This window comes from Pantherophis guttatus, chromosome 8, assembly GCF_059756535.1.
Source record: "Pantherophis guttatus breed Tessera chromosome 8, ASM5975653v1, whole genome shotgun sequence".
NCBI lineage: Eukaryota > Metazoa > Chordata > Lepidosauria > Squamata > Colubridae > Pantherophis > Pantherophis guttatus.
The window spans coordinates 71,284,525-71,308,411 of NC_142070.1; the positions used below are offsets into that span (position 1 = coordinate 71,284,525).

Below are 23,887 nucleotides of genomic sequence, written 5' to 3' on the forward strand. Positions count from 1 at the left end.
GGATAAGTATAACTGACAGATATTGGGGCCATATGCAACTAAACCAAAGATACCAGGGATAAACATAGGCAGTTGGTGCTCTTTTTCCAGTACTTATTGTGCTATCAATACACACGGTAAAAAAAGAAAAGCAATTAAAAACTATCAAGGATATGTTAGGGATTATCTAACTATACTTCTTCCTCTACCTCTGGGGAGATCCATCATTGGAGGATTTAAAGAAGAGATTGGACAGTCATTTGTCCAGAATGGCATAGGGTTTTCTGCTTGAGCAGGGGGTTGGACCAGAAGTCCTCCAAAGTCCCTTCCAATTCTGTTATTCTGTAACTAATAGAGCCTTGGTGGCGCAGTGGACTAAACTACTGCTGTTAAAGTAGTACTTAGCTGCCAGCTGCCTGCAATTACTGCGAGTTCAATTCTCACCAGGCTCAAGGTTGACTCAGCCTTCCATCCTTTCGAGGTAGGTAAAATGAGGACCCGGTATGTGGGGGCAATAAGCTGACTTTGTATAAAAAAGAACACTGCTCGGGGGGCCCAAAAAGCCCTACTAAGCAGGTATATACAAAAGTATGAAGGCTATTGCTTAATGCATTGTAAACCGCCCTGAGTCTCCAGAGAAGGGCGGCATATATAAATCGAACTAATAAATAAATAAATAAATATTTTTTTTCCTTTGGGAAGTGACAGCCAAAGAAACAAAGTAAGTCATCATTGTCTTGGTAATTTTTAAAAAATTATTTAGCTGGCTTATATCCACTGCAATAAAAATTCTGAAAATTAAAAATAACAAATGAGAAGACAAGAACAAAAAAATAAAATACAGTAAGAGTTCTTAAATTAAAAGAGTCCCTTCTGAAATCAACAAGGAAGAAATCGGGGGCGGGGGGGGCGGGGGGGGGAATTCAAAGCATTGGCACCAAACCAGAAAAGCCACACCTTCAATTTCATTTCCCGCATACATCTTAAAAGTGTGGGGCAAAAAAAAAAAAAAAAAAGCTCCCCAGAGAATCCACTGTGTTTGTTTGATTTCAGTTGGAGGAGGCAGACTTACAGGTACCAGTCATGAAGGTTTTACAGGTGAACCTTAAATTGGAAGCCAATTGCAGGCCCTGCAAAATTAATGTTATATGTTGCCAGCTCCAACAGCCAAGAAAACAGTAAAATGGCCACCTGGTTCCCAGAATTGAGCGATTCAACTCTGGCAAATTCTCCAGTACAACAAATCAAAGGGATAAGTAAATTTATTTCTGTTTATTCAATGTTGAGACCACCCATTTCACTCTCAGCAACGGTGGATGTCAGGTTGAAAAACTGAAAGGGGTCCGTCTTTTGCTACTGTGCATAATTTCCTCTCTGAGTGAGCTAGTCCTCATTTTCCAGAAGCAGACTCCAAAAGCCCAAAATATCTATCCTCATGAACAGTATACCAAACCAAAACACTGCTGCCTAGTCAACATCCAGTACCTTTTGTTCCAAAAGGACAAAACAAAGAAACACAAAAACAAAGTAACAATGGATGGGAAGCCTGAGAAACAGTTCCGCCCATGGAAGCCATTAACAGATAAGAGACGGTAACGGAAATCTAAATCTTGAGAAAGAGGTTAAGTAGAAGAGATTCAAAATATGGTACACGCACATACCCACACCCCCTTGATCCGGCATCATATAAGAAGGAAACGCTGGCAGGTTATTAAGATTCTGTTATTATATCCCTATCAAGATTCTATTACATCTCCTATTTTACCTTATTACAAAGCCAAGTTCCAAAAACTATCCTACCGTGAGTCAGCATTTTGCATTAGATTTGCTGGTGAAATCCACTGAAGACCACAAAAAAAAAAAAAAGGGGGGGGGTGGGGCAGGGACAGCATTAAACTCTTCCTTTACTCATATCCATGGTGGTGGTGAATGCTTTTCCTTTGCAGCATGCTGTGATTCTTCTGTCTTGATTCAAATAACCTAAAGAAAATTCAGACTGCATTGGGGCAGAAAATCTGGAAGTGTAATTTTTCTATCTCTGATAGAACAGATAAGTGACAACTGATAAGTGAAGCTATGGATCCACTCATTTCAAACTGAAAAGCCTTTCCTACAGGGAGAAAAAAAACCCTTTTCAAACAGAACAAGTAAAAATTTTCAACTTCTTTTGCACAAAACTTTCAAGATGCTGTTCCATAGGCCAACGTAAGCATTATTCAATATATATTTGATGAGAACCAGGAAGCAGAGATGAATAAGGAGACTCTGCCAACCCAGATAAAAATGGTGACTGCTGCAATAACCGATGACTGCAATTCACCATTGGTAACAAATTACTGAATTAGACACGACTTTTCAATATAAATTGTGCCTGAAATTGTTTTGCTGTCAAAAATACTGACAAGGTGCTGATCTACCAATATTGTTTTGCAAGTAATTGTGGCAGATCTGTATTGAATTTTTTTAAAAAACAGAGAAGACTTAATAACTGCAAACAGAAGCTAGTTCAAACAAACAGGCTCATACAAATAATTTCTGCATCAATAAAACCTAAGAAACGTTTGTGATGCTAGGTAGAAGTTCACCTCCTATATGCCCGTGCCTCAAATCTTTAAAATGAAATGCAGGAAGTCTTTTGCAATCATAAAAACATTAACTTTCAAAAACACATAGTTAGAGACCTGTTTTTGCTAGAGGCAACAAACCTGGACACACAATGCTTGACAGGACCCTCAGTCCAAGGAGCAACTCAGATACAAAGCAACTAAAAAATCTGATTCAAGAAGAAAGCATGGAGAATCACAACCATGGTGAAGATATGGCTACAATTCTAGAGGTAGAGTCAATCCAGGGTCATTAGACAGAAAGCGAAGCAAGAAGAATGAATTAGATCTAAGACTTGTGAATAGCAATATCATCTGACTTTTTGCACCCCTATTCCCTTTTACCAATAAGATGGGCCATTAATGTGATTTTCCACAAACCTGATTTAGGAGTTCTGAATTCCAATGTGCTCAGGGAAATGAACTACTGCAAATGAATCAAGGACAAGGTTCACTGTCAGCTAACTAATTTTTCTCACTGGAGAAAAAAAAATGGAAAAATGGGAGGAGGGGGAGTTATGAGATCCTAGAATAAAAGAATAAATCAAACAAGCAAACATAGAGAAGGCCACACTTACTCAGATTTCATTCACCAGTGTAGGACACTGAATCTTATAAAAATGGATTAAGATGCGTAGAAAGACTCTCTCTTTAAATAAGCCTATGACATAAACAGCAATCATCACGACTTGTTCAGTCCCTAGATATACAAATTTAGATACACTTCTTTATCTAAAAAAACTTAGTAGCATAAGCTTCAAAATTAATTGAAAACTAAAACATGAGGATTTTAACATTGGAGAGGATTAAACTGTCCTTTTCCACATTCACTGCTGTGCAAATTTCAACTTTAGTGAGAGAAGATTTTTTTTTTAAGAGACCAGAGAAATCTGCTCAGTGGCGAGATGCAACTCCATCATAATGAAGAGATGCAATTCTCCTCAGTGAAGAAATGCCAGGTCAGCAATCTTTTGAGAAGCATAGATAATCTTGGTAAGTCAACAATAATTCACAACTATTGAGGCTGTCAAAAACATCAAACGGTGATGAAGAGGCAATTGGCCAAATCCCAGTAGATGTTGCGTTTCCTTGTAGCCAATGGATTACACCTCTCCTGACACAGAAGAGATTGCCTAAGATCAGGGTGGATAAAAATCAATGATTTTTTTTAAAAAAATCAGATTTTTTTTATTTAAATCAGATTTTTTTTATTTTTATCGAATTTATTTTAATAAAAAACTTTGGGGGTAAAAATCTATCGTAAGATAGTTTTCTATTTAAGATACATAAATAATTTAGTTTATTCAGCATGAAATGGAGCTTAGTTACGTAGCATGAGGCTGTATATTCTGCAACACTGGGACTATCGGTGAGTCAACGGTGGGTCAAAGGAGTAGCAGAGATGACAGTTGCTCTTTAAAAATTATGATTTAAATCGAGTCGATTTAAATCAAATCCACCCTGCCTAAGATATAACAGGATTCATAGAATCACAGGGCTGGAAGGACTTGGGAGATCTTCTAGTCCAGGGGTGTCAAACTCGATTTCATTGAGGGCCGCATCAGGGTTGGGTTTGACCTTGAGGGACTGGAGTGGGCGTAGCCAGCTCAATGTCACTCGTGTCAGGGGTGCCTGTATTGGCCTGAGTGCTCTGCCAGAGAAAATGGGCTCCTGAGCTTTGTTTTCGGCTGTGACAGCCTCCTGCAACTCTCTGCCAGCAAAAACGGAGCTCGGGAGGACCCGCTTGCAGCCCTCCCGAGCGCCATTTTTGCTGGCAGAGGCACCGCAGGGCAATCCTTTGCTGTTTCCGAGGCGGCCCCACGAGCCAGATCTAAGCACCCTGTGGGCCAGATCTGGCCCCGGGCCTTGAGTTTGACACCCCTGTTTTAGTCCAACCATCTGCTCAAGCAGGAGCCTTATACCATCCCAGTCAAATGGTTGTCTAGTCCGGGGGTGTCAAACTCATGTCATCATGGCAGTGTCACATGATGTATTGGGACTTTTTCTCCCTTCACTAAACTGGGCGGGGGCGTGACCAGCGTGCGACGCAGCCGGCCCGTGGCCTGGGAATTTGACCGCTCTGGTCTAATCTATCCTCCAGTGATGAAACACCCACAACCCCAGGAGTCAAGCTATTCCACTGATTGACTGTTCTCACAGTCAGAACATTTCTCTTAGATTGGATCTCTCTTAGATAAGTTTCCACCCATTACTTCTTATCCTGCCTTCTGGTGCCCCAAAGAACAAGCCTTCTTTGTGACAGCCTCTCAAGTACTGGAAGCCAGCTACTATTTTCCCCCTAATCCTTCTCTTCGACAAGTGACTCTAGGCAGCAAACAAAATTAAAATAATAATAATAATTACAATACAAAAAGAATACATAGTAGCTGAGAATAATCCAGGGGTGAAATGCTCCCGGTTCAGACCGGATCGCCCAATCCGGTAGTGATGGTGGCGGGTGGTTCAGAGAACCAGTAGCAAAAATCCCTGCGCCCCCCCCCACCATGCTCAGCTGAGCCGCACGATCATCAGAGGCTTTTTTAATATATATAAATTTTTATTACATATTTGAACACACAAAATACACATACACATACAAATGTGACAAATACGACATTAATAACATAACGGGTTGCAGAAAAAAATGCTTTGAAAAGCCTCTGATGATCCCAGCTGAGCTGCGCGATCATCAGCCTCTTCCAACGGAAAAATGCTTTTAAAAGTAAAAAAAAAAAGCCTCTGATGATCGCGCGGCTCAGCTGGGATCATCAGAGGCTTTTCAAAGCATTTTTTTCTGCGACCTGTTGGCCAGAGGTGGTAAAAAAAATGGTTTGAAAAGTCTCTGATGATCCCAGCTGAGTTGCCTGATTGGCAGAGAGGCTTTTCAAAGCATTAGAAAAAATGCTTTGAAAAGTTAAAAAAAAAAAAAAAAGGCCACGCCCACCCAGTCACATTAACCCCCCACCAAGCCACACCCACAGAACCGGTAGTAACAAATTTTACATTTCACCCCTGGAATAATCACACATCATAATTACTATATTAACCAAGAAGTGTGGGATTCTACATAGACTGCAAGATGTACCAGCATCAGATTATAAAATAGAATTCAAAAAGATGATGAATTTCAATGTACCTTGAATAGAAATTGACATTATGGCTCTCATTATTGGCTCTTTTAGCAAAAGGAGACAGATTTCCTAGCACAGTTTGAAAACTGCTCTGTAATTCAGCAGAAGGCTATTTCAAAATTCCATGTAGTTTTGGGCACTCTGTTATACAGTAGTGACCTCATACCTTGGAATCAAACTAGTCACCAAATGATGGATGTGGAAATACACTGTGGTGAAAAACGTCAGCAGGAGCTGTAGACTAAATACATCAGAGTAAGAGCACAGTACCAAGCCCCTGATTAAAAGTGTGATAACAACATCCAAAAGGAACTAGTGAGGATCTCTGCGCAAAACAGTTCATCCTTATCAAAAGGCAAAGCCCTCTATCCTAGATTCTGCTTCCAAAGTAAGCCCTAGTACAATGCATAATGGCAAAACACAATTGAGATTGCCATCCCTCTTGGTTAACTAAGGTGTACTATGAACAAAATGTAACTCTTCTCAGCAAAACTTGCCACCTCCATCTGGAAAACTTGATATTGGTCACTTCCCATTAAAAATTATGGAGTTTCTTGTACAAACATAATAAATAGCTATGCTGATTTAAGTTTTTGCAGCCAAACCATCTAATTTTCTGCTCTTGCTGTTGACCATGCTTTCAACAGCAATAGCACTTAGATTTATATATCGCTTCACAGTGCTTTGCAGCCCTCTCTAAGGTTTACAGAGTCAGCATATTGCCCCCAACAATCTGGGTCCTTGTTTTACCGACCTGAGAAGGATGGCAGGCTGAGTCAACCTTGAGCCTGGTGAGATTCAAACTGTCAAACTGCTGGCGGCCGGCAGTCAGCAGAAGTAGCCTGCAGAATGGCATTCTAATCACTGTGCAACGAAACAAAACTTCCTCAACAATGCCTACCCAACAACAGGCAATCTATCCAATCCCTCGAGTGACCAGCTGAGAGGCCACAGCAACAGAGCAATCCCAACCCAGCAACAGCCAAAAGTAGAAGATGTGGCAACAGTTCCAACCAAGCAACTGCGACAGCAATGACATGTTCCCATGAAATATAGAGCCAAAAATAAAGTAAGTTTTATTTCGGTATCATGCAGTACAGAACAGCAACACAGGCCAGCTAAGTAGCAAAGGCGATCAAAGTAAAGTTGCTTGGAAGCTGCTGGGGCCGGGAGTGAAATGCAGGATTACAGGCTGATTCTACCCACTGCCAGTACTTCGGTGACCGGCTCAAGGTTGACTCAACTTTCCATCCTTCCAAGGTCCGTAAAATGAGGACCCTGACTGATGGAGGATATATGCTGGCTCTGTAAACTACTTAGAGAGGGCTGTAAAGCACTATGAAACGGTATATAAGTCTAAGTGCTATTGCTACATATTGTAAATAGTTATAAATTTAGAGAAATAGAATGTAGAGTTACAAGTAGAGAAATCATGTAGTTTAAGTAAAATATGCTCACTAAATACAGGTAGTCCTTAATTAGTGGAACTGGCAATTCGTTGTTAAGCAAATGTAACACAACTTGCACATTCCTGCCAGCCTCCCATTGATTTTGGTTGTCAGAAGCCAGCAATGAAGGTTGCAAATGGTGATCAGGTGACTGTTAAAAGAGTCTCTCTTGTTAAAGACAAATCCAATCTAGAATTAAGCAGAAATTCTCTGACAGTAAGAATTAATCAGTGGAATAGCTTGCCTCATGGAGCTGTAGATACTCCATCACTGGAGGTGTTTAAGAAAAGATTGGTTAGTCATTTGTTCTGGGATGCCTTGGGCAGCGAGTTGGATTAAAAGACCTCTAAAGTCCCTTCCGGTTCTATGATCCAATGATACTATGACTGTGGAATGCTGCAAACACCATAGCTGTGCGCCATTCAAACTTAAGAAAAATTCAATTAGGAACGAGCTACGAGAAACAACATATTGAAAATATTAATCTTTAATCCCTTCAAATGATGTTCCAATTCCTTCTCTTTATCTCCTCTTAATTTTAATAGCTGACCATTTTCTCTAAAATGCAATAAAAAAACTCTGATCTTCCCATATTTATAAGTAAATCATTAAAGCCTCATTATTCAGTACTAGTCAAGAAAAAACATTGAAATCCGCTAGAAAACAAAATCATATATAGGTAGTCCTCAACTTCCAACTGGTCGTTTAGTGACTGTTCAAAGTTTTAATGGACCTACCTGAGCGCTACTTATGACATGGATTCAAAGTTCCAACATCATACTCTCCCTTCCCCCGCCCTGCCCCAGTCACACTGCTCTACTTTGGACACTCAGCAAACTGGGCCATATTGATGGCCATTTTCAGTGACCCACAATCACATAACTGCATTTTAAGTTTTGTTATTAAAAAGGTTGTGAAACTGGATTGGTTATACGACCAACCCACTTTACAACTGTCATGACTTGCTACTATAATAGACATTACATTCATAACTCAAGGACTACCTGTACATTACTTTGATCAAATAGTGGAAACTGCTACAGAGGTCATTTGGAGAAATTAATTAATTTTGTATGTCACCTTTACTACTTTTACAAATAACTGAAGTTGGCAAATATATCCAAAGCACCTTCTTCCTCCTATTTTCCCCACAACAACCTGTTCTGAGTTATCTGATTCTGAGCTGTCAGAGTCATTATTCTTCAGGAGATATTCACTTCTACCTCTTTTCCCAGAGAAGAACAGCACTCTTGAGCGGCGGCCTAGAAGGTGCAATGGGATGAGGTTTATTTATTTATTTATTTTTCATATTTGTATACCGCCCTACTCCCGAGGGACTCAGGGCGGTGAACAGCCATAAATAAATACAAAGACATACAAAATAGATAGAAGAATATAGAAGAATTCTTGATTAAGAAACTATTTGTAGTGAATATAATTTTGGAATTAATCATAAATTGAATTGCACTGTTCTTGAAAGATCAAATTATATGGTATAGGACCGTGATGGCAAACCTATGGCACGGGTGCCACAGGTGGCACGTGGAGCCATATTAGTGGGCACACGAGTGTTGCCCTAGCGAAGCTCCAGCGCGCACCGGCCAACTGATTTTCAGGCCTTCCGGTCCCACTGGAAGTCAGGAAACTGGCTGTTTCCAGCCTCCGGAAGGCCTCCAGGGAGATGGGGAAGGCTGTTTTTGCCCTCCCCAGACTCCTAGAAAGCCTCTGGAGCCTGGGGAAGTGGAAAAACGGGCCTACCCATCGCGTCCTTTTGGCACGCGATGGGTACCGCCATCGTGTGTCAAAAGCAGGGGGAAGTGGGGGGGGTCACACGCGCATGCGCCTGAGGGTGGGGCAGATTGAATTACGGATGTGGGCACACGCACATGCGACCCCCCCATGCGACCCCCACTTTTGGCATGCAACGGCAAAAAGGTTAGCCATCACTGGTATAGGAATTCTCAGCCTGTATTATTCAGGGATGCTTAGCCAATTGAAAGGCCAAGAAGTCTTGTTTATTTATCAGTTTAGGCTGTTTACAAGCAAAAAAAACCCTTATATTAAAAGAACCTCTGTTGCTTCAATAATCATATACTGGTCGTCCAGAGTAAATAACTTGCAAAGAATGACTCTGCAATGATGATATGTTTAACTCAAATTATATATGTGTGTGTGGTTTTATGTCATTTATTTTTAAATTTGTATCCTTCCTTTTTGGTCATACAATACTCAAAACTGGCTCATAACATAAAAATATAAATTATAAAACAAACACAGAAAAATACAAGTGAAATATTGTTACATTCAATCATATTGGTATTAATCTGCTTATGTATTAATCTGCATGTATTTACCAATTATAGTGAATGTCAATATATACTATACATCATTTGTATATATCACTTATATCTAGTTATATACATCTACATACATACAAGCACATAAAATATATATTATATATTGTATGTATAAATACATATATAATCCTGTGTGCGAATGTAAATGCATAAAGAACTAGGAAGAGAAGGCACTTGATCATCCAGTTTATTTTATTTTTGTTTTGGCATTGTAACAATGACTAAGAAACAAGCAGTATTCCTAAGGGCATGAATCTGCCTTTTCATTGTGTAAAAAAAAAAACCTCAAGGAGACCAAGAATGAAACAAAGGCAAGAGTCAAGTGGTAAGTAAATATGCTTAGTTTTGTTGAAAAAAAATGCTTACACTTTTTTTTAGGGCATATAATATACAGGACAGGAAATGGAAAAGCACAATAGACATAAAATTTTCTATGAACACAAATATCTTTGAGATGTAGTTATAGATAGGTAAATAGATACACATACATTGCTGAGTTAAAATAGAAATAGCTTCTGTATGCATTTTAGACAGAATACAAACTAACCTGGCCTTTGTGGGGTTCACTACCTTTTGCCAAGATTACACTACCTAGTAGAAAACAACAAACAACAACATCACAAAAGCATTTTGTAGAGGCCAGAATGGCAAAAACAGTAACAGTAACCTATTCTGAAATTCTGAAAAACATTATTTTTTAAAAATCTAAAAACCCATTATGAGAGATGATCTAATAGGCCCTATCATTTTTCTTATATCTTTTCTCTTCTTTGTCTATAGTTTTCATAGATTAGCTTCATAAGTTATGCTAAGCCATAGTGCATTTCGTTCAATTTTGACTTTGGACATGTGATGAATAGTGTTTTCTTCAATAACTTAGGAAACAGTTAATTCAAAAAGCAAGTCTAAAAGAGATCTGATAATGATGTTTATTAGAAAGAACAATAAGGTTACAACTCAATAAATTCCTGCAATTGTTTTATTTTCAAACAAGATATCTGTAGATATTATGACAGCAATGGCAGTGATGGTGATGGTGGCTGGCAATGGGTTAGGATGTTTGCTGCTATTTTAAGGGCTGGGCAGGCTGCATTTCCTCATAGTTTGGTTAGTTGCTTGTTTCTTTATCAATGAGAGAACTGACTAGCAGTATAATATATAAAATTTTAATTTGTTCAACAACTCTATTTAAATTGGGATCCAAGTCCCGTGATCAAATTAAACATTATCAGAAATTTCTAAATCTACAGTGAACTATTCCTGCTGTATAAACAGAGCAATGTTATCTTCTAATAAATTGTGAAATGGCGTAAAAACTGAACCAGGCAAACTGGGAACCAGTGATTCTTAGATAGAAACAATATATAAACCTGGATAGCTCTGCAGACTAAGCACTGTAATTTAACACCAGCTGTCTGCAATTAAAGTAAGTTCAAATCTTGCCAGGCTCAAGGTTGACTCAGCCTTCCATCCTTTCTAAGGTAGGTAAATTGAGGACCCAGTTTGTGGGGGCAATAAATTGACTTTGTATAAAATATACAAAAGTATGAAGGCTATTGCTTAACGCACTGTAAGCCACCCTGAGTCTCCGGAGAAGGGCGGCATATAAATCAAATTAAAATAAATAAATAATAAATAAAATAAACATTGAACAAGTATCTCTTATTCTCAAAACTGAGAAGAAGGCAGCCTAGAACTTTAATCCCAAGAATGAGATTATATATATATATACACATATATATATACACACACACACACACACACACACAGAGGATTTGATTTCTATATTCAACAACAATACGTATAGGTAATCGAGTTACAATAGCAACGGAGACTAAATTTCTGTCACTAAGTGATGCGGTTATAAAACACAATGCCATTGGTATTGTTAACTGAAACCCACCAATTGAGGACCCAGCCCAATTCAAGCCATTCCCTCCCAAGCCTCAGTTCTTCCAAGGTAAGGGTAATTCTTCTCCAACTCTACCCTTCTGGCCATCCTGACCCCTACTGACATTCAGAGGAAGGGACCAACAATGAGTAGTCACTTCCAGAATTATTGGATGAACTATTGTATGAGCAGGTGCTGGAAGATGCGGTAGGGCTGTCCAGTAACCAGCATGCACAGCCATCGCCGGTCTCTAAAGATGAAGACGTTGCGCTGCCTTCCCTTCCCAGCGCAAGGACTTGCCACGTGGAGTGGGTAAGTAGAGCAAAGGAATTCTGTGAGGTTTCTTGCAAGGAAAGAGCCTCATCTTTCCAAACGAGCAACATTTAAGAGAGCCTCTGCTTTGGCAATAACCATCCATAAACTCCTACTCCATGTAACTTCACTGCGCCTGCAAGTCTCCCGACCTTGATTATGGATCTGGACTGGCTGGTAAACCTTCTACAAAGTTTTGACTCTTGAATGTAGCCTGACCATTTTTCTGTCCAGCGTTTTGGATTGGAACTTTTTTTTAAGAAAACGTGCTAACTTTGGGAGACTTGTTTCTCTACTGGTGGGCCTGTTGTGTTTGCACTGACGTTTTTCTTGCTGCTCATTTATTTGTAACTACCTCTCTGTGTGTTTGCCCTAGGACAGGACACTTACCCTGCTATTGGCTGCACTCTCTCAAAGTTGGCATGTTTTTTGGCATGCTACCCAAGAAGCCGCAGCCTGGCTTAGTGGCTCCAGTCCCAACTGTCCTGAACACCCTCCACTCCACCTCAGAAGCCTTCCAAAACCTTATGACAGGGCCAATTTGCTTAAAGGGCAGTGCGACCTCAGCAAGAAAATCTGGCTCAGTCAGCAGCCGCGTCACGAAGGGCCGGGCCAGGTGTGCTTGGTCAGTAGCGGCGGCAAGAAGACAAAGATCAACAGCAAAGTGTGGGGTGGCTGGAAGTGCAGAGTGCTGGAGAAGACAAAAGTGAAGATGGGAGGTGGGAGATGAGAGAGAGGGAAGTTGCCCAATCTCTAAGTCCTCTGAGGTCCTAAGCGCAGGTGGGCTACCAAGCATCTGAATTTTAATGACCATGTAGGTGCCGCTGTAATTTTTGCTGCAGGGTTAAGTATAATTTGTTCAGCATTGCTATAACTTCAAATAGTGGCTGAACAAATGGTTATAAAATGAGAAGTCCCTGTATATGGCTTGTCTGCTATAAAAATGCTTATCAAGTATGTGCCATGTGGTGAAATTTATGTTGCAAACCAAGATAAAGCTAAGTTTTCTTTCTGTAGTGTTGAGCTATGTTGTGCCTAATGTGAAAGTGCAGGTGGAAAATGCACCACACACTTCTCGGAGCAGGTTCCTTCCAGTAAAGCAAAAGAGCAATTTTAGAAATAAAATAATCAACTTGGAAACAATACCAGATTACTTCATAGTTGGGAACAGGAGCCAACAGTGGTCATTTGGTGTGGCAACACCCTTAGCATTGAGCGACTTGTTACAGTAACACTTTAAACAAACAGAAAATAAACTGTGTATCTGTATGAATAGCAAGCATAAATTTGGAACCAGTTTATTAAATGAAGCCTGTTAATGATTCATTATATGTCGATTGCAATGTATACAAACTGGAAGTATATTTTGATGTGAACCTGAAGTGAAGATAATTGTGCTTTGGGAGTTCTGCTAAACCATCCCAAGAAAAAGCTGAACCAAATACAGAATATTTTGATTCTACCTTATGGAGAGCATAAGGAAGGACTGGCATACCATCCTCTTCTCCTTCATATGGCATGTGAACTGATAAACCCATCTTTCCAGTGCCTCCAGCTTCCCTTAGCTGATGGCCCTGGTGATCTTTTTGGCTTTACTTGCTGTCTGTCACTTCCAGATACAACATTAATATCTGATCTAGACCTGGAGGACCTACAACTAGTTGTACCATGTTTAGAATCCTTTGTGCACAGAATGCTTTTTCTTATCGCTATAATCAACCCGCAATGCAAGTAAAGCAATTCTTGGGATTCTCCCCTCCTATCCGGTACAGCTGCTTGATGGTTTCTTAACTTTCGGGCCAAAATTTATATATATTTTAAAATGTTTTTTAATATTTGTATTCTGTTTTTTATCTTGGCTGTACACCGCCCTGAGTCCTCAGGGAGAAGGGCGGTATATAAATTGGAAATTAAATTAAATTAAAAATTAAATTAAATGGTAAATATAGATATGTTGGTATATATATCAATCAGACAATAAATAGCAAAAGAAAGGCAAAAAAAAAGAGTATTCACTGAGTTAACAGATATAACTTAAAATAAATAAGAAAATAAGACACCCTGCTTCCTAATTGACCCAATCTCTTTCTATAAACAATTTTCTTATACAAATACATACACAAGTAAAAATTAAAACAAAACTGGCAGAAAGGGAATATGTAAAAAGAAAGGGAAGGGGGATAAAAGAGGAAAAAGCCATTTGTTTCCGAAAGGGTCAAATTCACCAAATGAACAGCTCCTTGGGAGCAACAACCAATTTTTAGATTAATCTTCAAGGTATTCTTGCTATTGCAATTTATATCTCCTGTCTATTTATTTTGTAAGACTATACAATCACTTCATACATAATTATTTTAAGATGAAAATTAGTGGTAATAACTTTCATGGAATACTAGCATAAGAACTTGAATTTGGTATTATTTGCTTCACACAGTTAAAATTTACAATCAGTCTTGTATCTTTAGCCTATGCAATATATATTCACCAGAAACCATTATTATATGCTACAGGAATATTTACTTATGAAAATAAATTTCTGTATGTTACACAATAATTGTGCAAGAACATACTTCATTGTTTCATGTATTGTCCTGGCTCATGTGCATTCATCACATAGGTTTATATTTAACATAATTTTTCAAGGGCATGATGTAACATTGCTGTGGCTAATCTGGCATGTGCCTAAATTGTATAGAAACATGATCACCTGGGAACCCTGGATATAAAATTTTGAATTCTTTCTGTAGCTGGCCTAAGAATGAAGAAAGGGATAATTAAATTTAAAAAAAGCCAACAGAATAAAAGCATTAGTCATTTATTTATTTTTTTAAAAAAGATAATATATATCATTTATCAAAACAATATCATTTGTTTTGTTCTAAATGAATAAAAGAATCACAAAATCCAACAATAAATAAAATAAATACAAGAAAATGACATGTCACTATTCATCATGGACTCTCGGTATTATACATATGGGATTGCATTGATGATCTTTAATACAACAGAGGACAATTGTTCCACCAAAGATTATGTTCCCCTGGGCATGGATGCATAAATCAGGCACAGAAGCTCAGTGGATGATTTTGGGCCTGTCACGCCCTCTCAGCCCAACCTACCTCACAGGATTGTTGTTATAGGCAAAAAAAATGGGAACAGAAGGAGCAATGTATATCATTTTCAATCCCTGAATGAAAAAGTGGAATATAAATCCCTTCCCCTTCTATAGCCCTAAATTCAACTTCCAGATTAATTAATTCATTCTTCAAATGGCTTTAGAGTTTCTCATAGGTAGAAATATTGCTATGCAGCAAATAAAAAGACTGTATTAATTCACATGATCCTTACAGTTTATTTTAAAACATGCAGTATCTGAAAAAAAGCAGAAGGTAGTCTCTTAAGGGCCTTGTAGTTTTATAACTGGTTGCCTGGAAAAGCTGGCAGATGCTATGTCCTGAAATTTGGTTGGGAAACCTAGGGAGCTGCCAAATCGATGCTGTTATGAGGACTACACAAATTTTCCTAGATTGGCCTACTGTTTACAACAAAAAGCATGCTTTCTCTATCTTAGTGTTTTTCTGTCTATCTCCTTACTTGTTAATGTTGCTTGGACATTTGCTTTCTCTCTCCCATTCTACTATCTGATAATTATTATTCTGATTATCTGTTACAAATCTCAGGTTTTCATGGGCTTAACAGATACTGACTTTTCAGCCTGGGCGCATCCTGTTTTGCACAAGTGCAGTATCACATTTCTCCCAGGAGTCAGCAATGAATCAAGCCCAGGATGCACCAATTTAATGCTGATACAATGCTGATACAATGCTGATAAAAGCTGGTACAAAAATTCTGACCAATATTTCATTTTTGATAATGTTACAATAAAAATTAGTAAGATGCCACCCTCTTTCAATTTTATGAATGAAATAAAGGGCTAGCTTAACTGTTAAATAGCCTCAATACTCAGCTAGTTTAACAGAATGTTCCCGACTCGGTGCAAAAAGAATTGTTGGCAGAGACACAGCATCCTGAATCTAGGCCTTATGAATACCACTCCATTGTTATAAGTGAAAGAAAAAAGTGCAACTACAATCACAACCACAACGTTCTGCCAGCTAAGCAAACTTTTTTAAAAAAAAAAATGTGATGGAACAATGCTACTGACTTTATACCTTCAGTCATTTCAGCATATATAATCATAGAATATGTATAAATTTATATAGTGCCTTTACATTTTCAATATAACAAAAATTACTGAGAAATTCTGGAAAGACTAAGATGATAAAGTCATAAAGGTAATTAAAATTAAAATTAAACAAAGTCTCATTTCATACCACACTGATCAGTGCTATTTCTTAGCAAACAAACAAATAAATAGTATGACTGCTTATTGTTATAGTTCTCCAATAACAAGACAAAACTAATATTTTGTTTATGGTAGAAAGAATACAGGGGAAGGTAAGTTAATCAACTGGTTTTTTTAAAATTTAAAATTAGAAGCTTAGAATACAATAATGCAAGGTGTTCATTAATCTATCTCTGGCAGGAAAATTCTCCAAACGCCTTCATTTTTGAGAAAACAGTAATTATTCTTTTTAACTGCAGACCCAACAGAGTATTCAAACCTCCTTGAGACCAATTTTATATTAAGGATTCATAAATATTCTTATCCTAAATACTATGTTAAATTGCTAGTGCTCCTGTTAATCACAACTCTATGCAAAAAGGGATAGCGCACGGTTATAACTCTTATTTTGGATTATATCAAAAATCCAGTCACTGCCCGGAGAAACCCATATCCTTGGCCTTTGTTCCCTCTCAACTATAAGTCCTCGATGGTAAAGAATTGTGGGTTTACATAGAAAAGTTCGTATTAAAATTACTTTTAAGGAAAGGCCATTATAAATAGCTTTCTCATCAGCTGGCAATCTAAAATATATCTAAAAGTTATATCAATATTAAACATTAGATTCAAAAATTTAATGAACTGAATTTGTGATATGAAGGGCATTTAACATAAATTAGAACAGAGGTTTTTCTAATGATGGGTTGAAACCCCTCAAGGGAGTCATAGCAACTTAGAGGCAAATCAGAAAATCAAAACCTCGAGTTCTGACAGTGCTGCTTTTTTCTCTATTTTGACTATTTTGGTTTAGTGAATGTAAATCTATTTATATGCTGATTAGAAAGGATGGTACATTCCACTTTCTCTTCTGGAGTTCCAATTTTTTCTAGGGTAGCTATGCTCCTCAAAGCCAATGGGGCTATTAAGGTCAAGAGTTTTTTTTCCTTCCATTACTTGATTTAGACAAATGCATCGCAAGAATTGGGATATAACTGTTCTTTGGAAAACATTAACATCAATTATATAATTATACACACATTTTAACATTTAAAAACAGTACATTTGCTACGGAATACATTAAGCAGCTGATTTTGCTACAAAGCATATTTTGTCCTGAACTGAACTATGGAATAGCATTAGACAAGACACAGAACCCTGCAGAGCCTGGGATTTAAACTGTCACTTCCCTTTAAAAGAAACTGCCACGGTTTGTTTGTTTTTTTAAACACAGAAATATATACAGAAACTGCAGGGTTTTTTTTTTAAAAAAGAAGAATATACTGCAATTGTTAATATTTAACTATTTCTCCCATTTGCCTCTCACAACAGTCAGCCTTTGCACAACTTAACATTCAAAAATTAGCATGCAGGGAACTCTCATGATGTGGATGCCTCATCCAAGATAATATACTTACAGCTGCTGTTCCATAACTTTAGTAGGGATTTAATGTTAATTTCAAAAAGCACAGAGTCTTGTAGGCTCAACATCATGTTTCAGAGCTGCTGCAGCTGTAATTTTGTTGGTGTATCTTGTCTACCGGTCATCCCTTTTTTGCTCACAGACCAACAGAGTTTTGGCCCATAGCATCAGTATTTCATTACCATGCAGCCTCCGAGTGACGCACAACTATAGTGGAAATGCTGCTGAATGCAGATGACCTTCAGTAAGAAAAATAAAGTTCCCATGCTTGTCACAAGAGGACATCTTTCAGGATACTCATATTTCTTGATGACACACACTGGTCCCCAGATAAGACCAAAAAATAAATTTAAAAAAAAAAATGAAATGCAGCTGAAGCCAAAGCTTTTAGTCACCTTGCTGTTGAGAACTTCAAGTGGCAACTCACTGTAATAGCTCTTATTGCTACTCTGTTTGCAAATTGCAAACAAAACATTTTCACGTTATGTGATTCCAACTTTAGAATCGCTATTCTTCCATTTATCAAGTCCCAAATTCTATGCAACCAGTCAATAAGTAGGAATTTCTGCCTCTTCTTCAATTATCCACACCCACCTATCTCCCCATCTCTGCCCTTTTGGGTGCCCTACGCAGCACCATTCTCTCAATGTTTCAGATGCTATTTGGAGGATGGCAACTTCCCCTTTTATGAACTAGCAGAGGCTCCAGGATGAGAGGAGTTTTTTTCCTCTTAATATTTTGGCAGTTAGTAAAACATTGCTATTCTGTCAAACCTCTGAGGACTGAAAGAGAAAAATAAATATGTTCTCCTAAGTAAGCAAAGAATGCTATTACTGAACCAGTACAGGTAGTCCTCCACTTACAACAGTTTGTTTAGTGACTGTTCAAAGTTACAATGGCGCTGAAAAAAGTGACTTGTGACCAATTTTCACACTTACATAAGTTGAGGACTACCTAAATTGCCAGATTCATCACTGGTTATGAGGATCTCAGTGACCGAAACAGATTTCAATGTCATTAATGACATTGCTCCTAGAAAAGTAACCTAGGCCAGTAACATTGCATTGGAATTCATTTGCAATATGGGCAAGTTTCAACTATACAGTTGCGCCCCTTTCTGAGTTGGGATTCCTTATGCACAGTCACTCATGCTCTCATCACTTCTCGCCTGGACTACTGCAATGCTCTCTACATGGGGCTTCCCTTGAGGAGCACCCGGAGGCTCCAACTGGTCCAGAATGCGGCCGCGCGGGTGATTACGGGAGCGATATGGCGCTCCCATATAACACCTCTCCTGCGCGAGCTGCACTGGCTCCCGGTGGTCTTCTGGGTGCGCTTCAAGGTGTTGGTTCTCACCTTTAAAGTGCTCCATGGCTTAGGGCCAGGGTATTTACGAGACCGCCTTCTGCTACCAATAACCTCCCACCGGCCAATACGCTCTGACAGAGAGGGCCTCCTCAGGGTGCCGTCGGTCAAGCAATGTCGGCTGGCGGCCCCCAGGGGGAGAGCCTTCTCTGTAGGAGCACCCGCCCTCTGGAACGAGCTACCTCCCGGAATACGACTGATCCAGGATCTCCGCACTTTCCGTAAGGCCCTGAAGACGTTTTTATTTCAGCAAGCGGACTGGCCTGAATAGGTTTTATGGGTTAGTTTTTTAATTGTATAGCTTGGGGTTTTAAATTGGGAGGCTGATTAATTTATTTTTTTTAGTTATCTTAACTTTTATATTGTATGTTATTTTAATTTTCGGCTGTTCACCGCCCTGAGTCCCTTCAGGGAGAAGGGCAGGATATAAATTCAATAAATAATAAAATAAATAATAAAATAAATAAATAAATAAATAAATAAATAAATAATAATAAAATAAATAATAATAATAATAATAATAATAATAATAATAATAATAATAATAATAATAATAATATACCCTCTACCAAAACAGATAATGAGTACCTACTAGAAGGTATCATTTCTCCACCGCATTTCAAATGTATCCCACCAAAACAAATTCTTCATATCACTGCAAGTTTTCAACACAATTCTGTGCCGGTGCATCACCCAGATTGGCCAGGCCATGTCCAGGTCATCAGAAATCCTTTCCTGTTCTAGACAATTTTAGAAAGTTTTCACCCCGAGAATAGCTGGAGGGAAAATGATTTCATCCCCAGAAAAGGCCATTTTACAGTGATTTATAAAAAGGGAATCAGATACTTAAATGGCTAGTTTACTTTTCTTTGTCTAGAGGCTTTTTTTCTTGAGCAGTTATTTTGGTTCATTTAAAGGCTTACTTTCTTGAACAACCCATTGTTAAAACAAAGCTTCCCTTAATATTGTATGCAAAATATTTGCAATATACTTTATAATTAATGATATATCTACCAAATAGATTATCACCATGGGAAAATCCCCAAGGCACTTCTTTATTTACTGTCTTTAAAATATATACTGCTTTGAGTTTTTTGCACATTGCTGTCTCAGTTTTGAAGACAATTCTAAATCGTTATAATTCTTTCACATATCTGTGTCAAAGAAAAATGCACAGAGAACACATATATAAAGACGTTTATCTATAACAATATTTATTTATACTATTAATTTATAAGCAATTTTAATTTATGGGGTTTGCAAGACTTTATTATATCCCTATCCAATATTTCATTCTTATAAAGAAACCAAAATATACAACTGCAATTACAATTTGCAATTAGATACAACTATATTTTCTATTTTAGAGAAGTTGAAACTATCGTTATAAATTTCATGTGTTAAAAGATTTTGTTTTTCTAAATATAAAAAAAAATAGTTAAAAGCTAGCTAGATACTGTAAAACTGAAGCTGGTGAGGCAAAAGTTATGATACTTAGTTCAAACAGGGTTATTATGTGCACATGGCCAGATGTCTACAGTATTCAAGGATGAAAAAGAACAGCCATCCCATCTGTTGCCATGAAAAGGAACATGTTACACTGATGATCTGGATCCTGCATTGGCTCCCTAGCAGCTTCCAGGTGCAATTTAAAATGCTGGTTTTGACTTACAAAAAGCCCTTTGTGGCTTGATGCTCAAATACCTGCAGAATTATCCCCTTCAGCACATTTGATCTGCTCAACTGGCTCTTCTTAACAGAAAGTGCCTTGAATTCTCCATTACTGCAAAGGGAGGGCTGAGAGCTGCAGGCACCATTTTTTAGTAGAGATGCCTGTCCTATGGAACAACCTTGTGCCGTAAATCAGATTGTTCTCTACGTTATTGGCCTTCTGCAATTTTAAAAAATGAATTATTTTGGAAAGTCTATGAATTTGTTTTACTGTTGCCTGAATTTAATTTTGAAATAAAAATATTGAATATTTTATTGTATTATTATATTTTTAATTGACTATTAAAATATGACTATAGCTAAGAAAAAGGGACGTGGTGGCTCAGTGGCTAAGACGCTGAGCTTGTCGATCGAAAGGTCGGCAGTTCAGCGGTTCGAATCCCTAGTGCCGCGTAATGTGGTGAGCTCCCATTACTTGTCCCAACTTCTGCCAACCTAGCAGTTCGAAAGCATGTAAAAAATGCAAGTAGAAAAATAGGGACCCCCTTTGGTGGGAAGGTAACAACGTTCCGTGCGCCTTTGGAGTTTAGTCATGCCTGTCACATCACCACGGAGACGTCTTCGGGCAGCGCTGGCTCTTCGGCTTTGAAACGGAGGATGAGTCGGGAACGACTAGCACATTTGTGCGAGGGGAACCTTTACCTTTATAGCTAAGAAACCTGTTAATATCTAAATAAACAAAGAAGCTTATGATTTAAACCTTGGGTTGATTTGTACAGAGAGCTTGATTCATAGGTAGATCTCTGCAGAATAACTTCTTCCTGCAATAAAGCAACTAGTCTATTCGAGTTAAGACCTTAAAGTTTATACCTTTACTTAGTTACAAAATCTGTTGTAACTTCCAGTGAGCTAAAATTTATTGTTGTCCCAAAGAGAAATCTGACAAAAATGTTATTTTTTTCATTGGTGCTATTCTACATTCACTCATGCTTACTTTTTTCTCCACTATTTCAATAAATATAAATGGAATATTCAAAATTCTAACAGAGTATTTTTCATTGCTTATCAGTACTCCATTCACACATAGAACCAATAATTACATTCTCACATTTAAAACATTCTTACAAAAGATTCTGTGTTCAATTTTATTTGTTACCTGTCTCGGGTCCCCATCTTCTAACAACATTTCACTGGTAATTCAGCAGTTTATGACTGTATGCCTTAGGAACATTTCATTGCATTAACAGGATACGAAAATAGAAATAAGCAGATAATTTAAAGAGGATTCAGCTTCTGTCTACTATTCTAAAAAGCAGGATTGCAGACTACAATAAATCTATGTTTCATAAGTTCACGTAGTTTTTGGCTAGCAATAAGGCAAACTGAATTGGAGAGATTCTAATGACTCAAGAGTTTGCAGCATTTAAACAGTTCAAATACAGGATTAATCTTCAACCAAGCAATTAGAATACTTTATGCTTTTTATCTCAATTGCTCAACCAGGAAGATTACATCCTACATAAACGTTAAAAATCTTTAGTTCACTTTATTGCTTAAGATGGCCACCTGCAGTTTTGCTATCCCACCATACATATATTTCAGCCTGAAAATTAGATATACCAACTATAAGATTCAAAAAGTGGGGGAAAACATCACTTTTTTTCAAAGTTTCCTTGATTATAAACTCGCCACGGTTCAAAGATATTCAGAAAAAAGCTCTGTACAAATCACTATTCTTTTCACAAATGTGCAGTAGGTACTTAGAACCAAACTAAAAGATTTTTCAGATTAACACTAACAATACATTCACATTAAACACAGCCATTTGCGTCATGGTTAATCTACAGCAATGCGACACTGAAATGGTGGGGAAGGAATTAAGAGTTTATGTCCATGGTATTTTCCTAGATGAAAATATTACCCTTCCTCTCCCTAAAGTATCCTTTCCTATAGAAGACTGCTACTGGCCCCACCAGTAATAGGCATCTTCCCCTCTGAGACCAGCAACAATTCAGAAGCTAATTCTTTTGGGAATCATAGACACAAAATATAAAAAATGGAAATGAGAATCACCTAGTCAAGCACAGTATAGGAATCCTCTACTAAAGCATCCCCAACAGATGGCCATCCAGATTTTGCTTGGACGCCTCAAGCAAAAGAGAATCAACATAGCCTGTTCCACTGTTGAACTCTACATATTTGGAAATATTTTGATATAAAACCTACTTCATTTCAATCCGCTGTTCCTTGTTTTGCTTTCTGGAATAGCTCTGAACAATTCTGTTCTGCTTGAAAAAAAAAATTAAAAAGAAAAGATAGTTTCCTACGTGCTCAAATGCCTGGATTTCAATACTCCTTCCCCCTGGGGTCTGGCTAGTTCTTTTAATTAAATCCTTGCATTCCATTCAAATGTTTTGTCCCACCAAGTTATGAAAAGCTCACACGAAGACATCAAAATGCAACCTGGATGGGGCAAAACAGACTGTGACTTAACCATAGCAAGACAAAGTTGCTGTGGGTATTTGGAGCCCCCTGGAGACAAATATCTTCCGTCTCTGGTTCTGGATGGGGTGGTACTACCCCAGACTCAGTGTGCAATCTGGAGGTCCTCCTACACTCGTGGCTCCTGTTCGAAGAGCTGGTGGCAACTGTGGCCAGGAGGGCCTTTGCACACCTTCGGGTGGTACGTCTGTTGTGCCCTGCTCACGGTAACTCAAGCCCTTGTAACCTCCAAATTAGACTACTGTAATATGCTCTACATAGGGCTGTCCTTGAAGACCATTTGGAAACTTCAACTGGTGCAGAATGCAGCCATGTGACTAATAACTGATGTCAGATATATGGCAAATGTAACACCATTCCTGCATGAGTTACACTGGTTTCCAGTGTGTTTCCGGGTACAATTCAAGGTGCTGGTGAAATAGAATAGGCATCCTGCAGATCCCATCAGTCAAAGAGTGTCATTTGGCGGGAACTACAAGGTGAGCTTTTTCTGCAGGGGCCCCTGCTCAATGGAACATCCTTCCTTCAGAGATTAGAATGGCCTCTACAAACCTCGCTAGGCTCCCAAGTCTTGGGTGTCACATGTGCCAAGGGCTCCACTTCCTGGCTATAACGTTAACGGGCCAGATATCTTGATCTTATGTATGCTTTGAATTAAATGTTTTATTGTTTTCTATTGTTTTTTACATAATTATAGTTTTAAATGTTTTTTTTAAATTTTTAATAGTAATATATGTTTTGACTTGCAAGCCACCCAGAGTCATTTACTGTTGGACAGCTCTTCCTCAGAAAAGAACTAAAATACTATAATTAGATTAACAGAAATGGGAATTATATTAACAATATTACTTGGTATAATCATG

The 23,887-nt window shown here is 38.2% G+C and overlaps 1 protein-coding gene across 14 annotated transcripts in view; it reads right to left on the reverse strand.

The window, feature by feature from the left end:
- FRYL (FRY like transcription coactivator) overlaps positions 1-23,887 on the reverse strand; it is a 171,041-nt gene that overhangs the window by 109,692 nt on the left and 37,462 nt on the right. Inside the window, exon 1 of one of the 14 annotated variants that reach the window (XM_060690835.2) lies at positions 17,482-17,610. The exons of the other annotated variants lie outside the window; for them this stretch is intronic. Within the exon in view, the coding sequence (XP_060546818.2) occupies positions 17,482-17,557 (76 nt within the window). The 5' untranslated portion in view covers positions 17,558-17,610. Of the gene's footprint in view, positions 1-17,481; positions 17,611-23,887 lie in introns of those variants that run through there. 14 annotated transcript variants of the gene reach the window in all.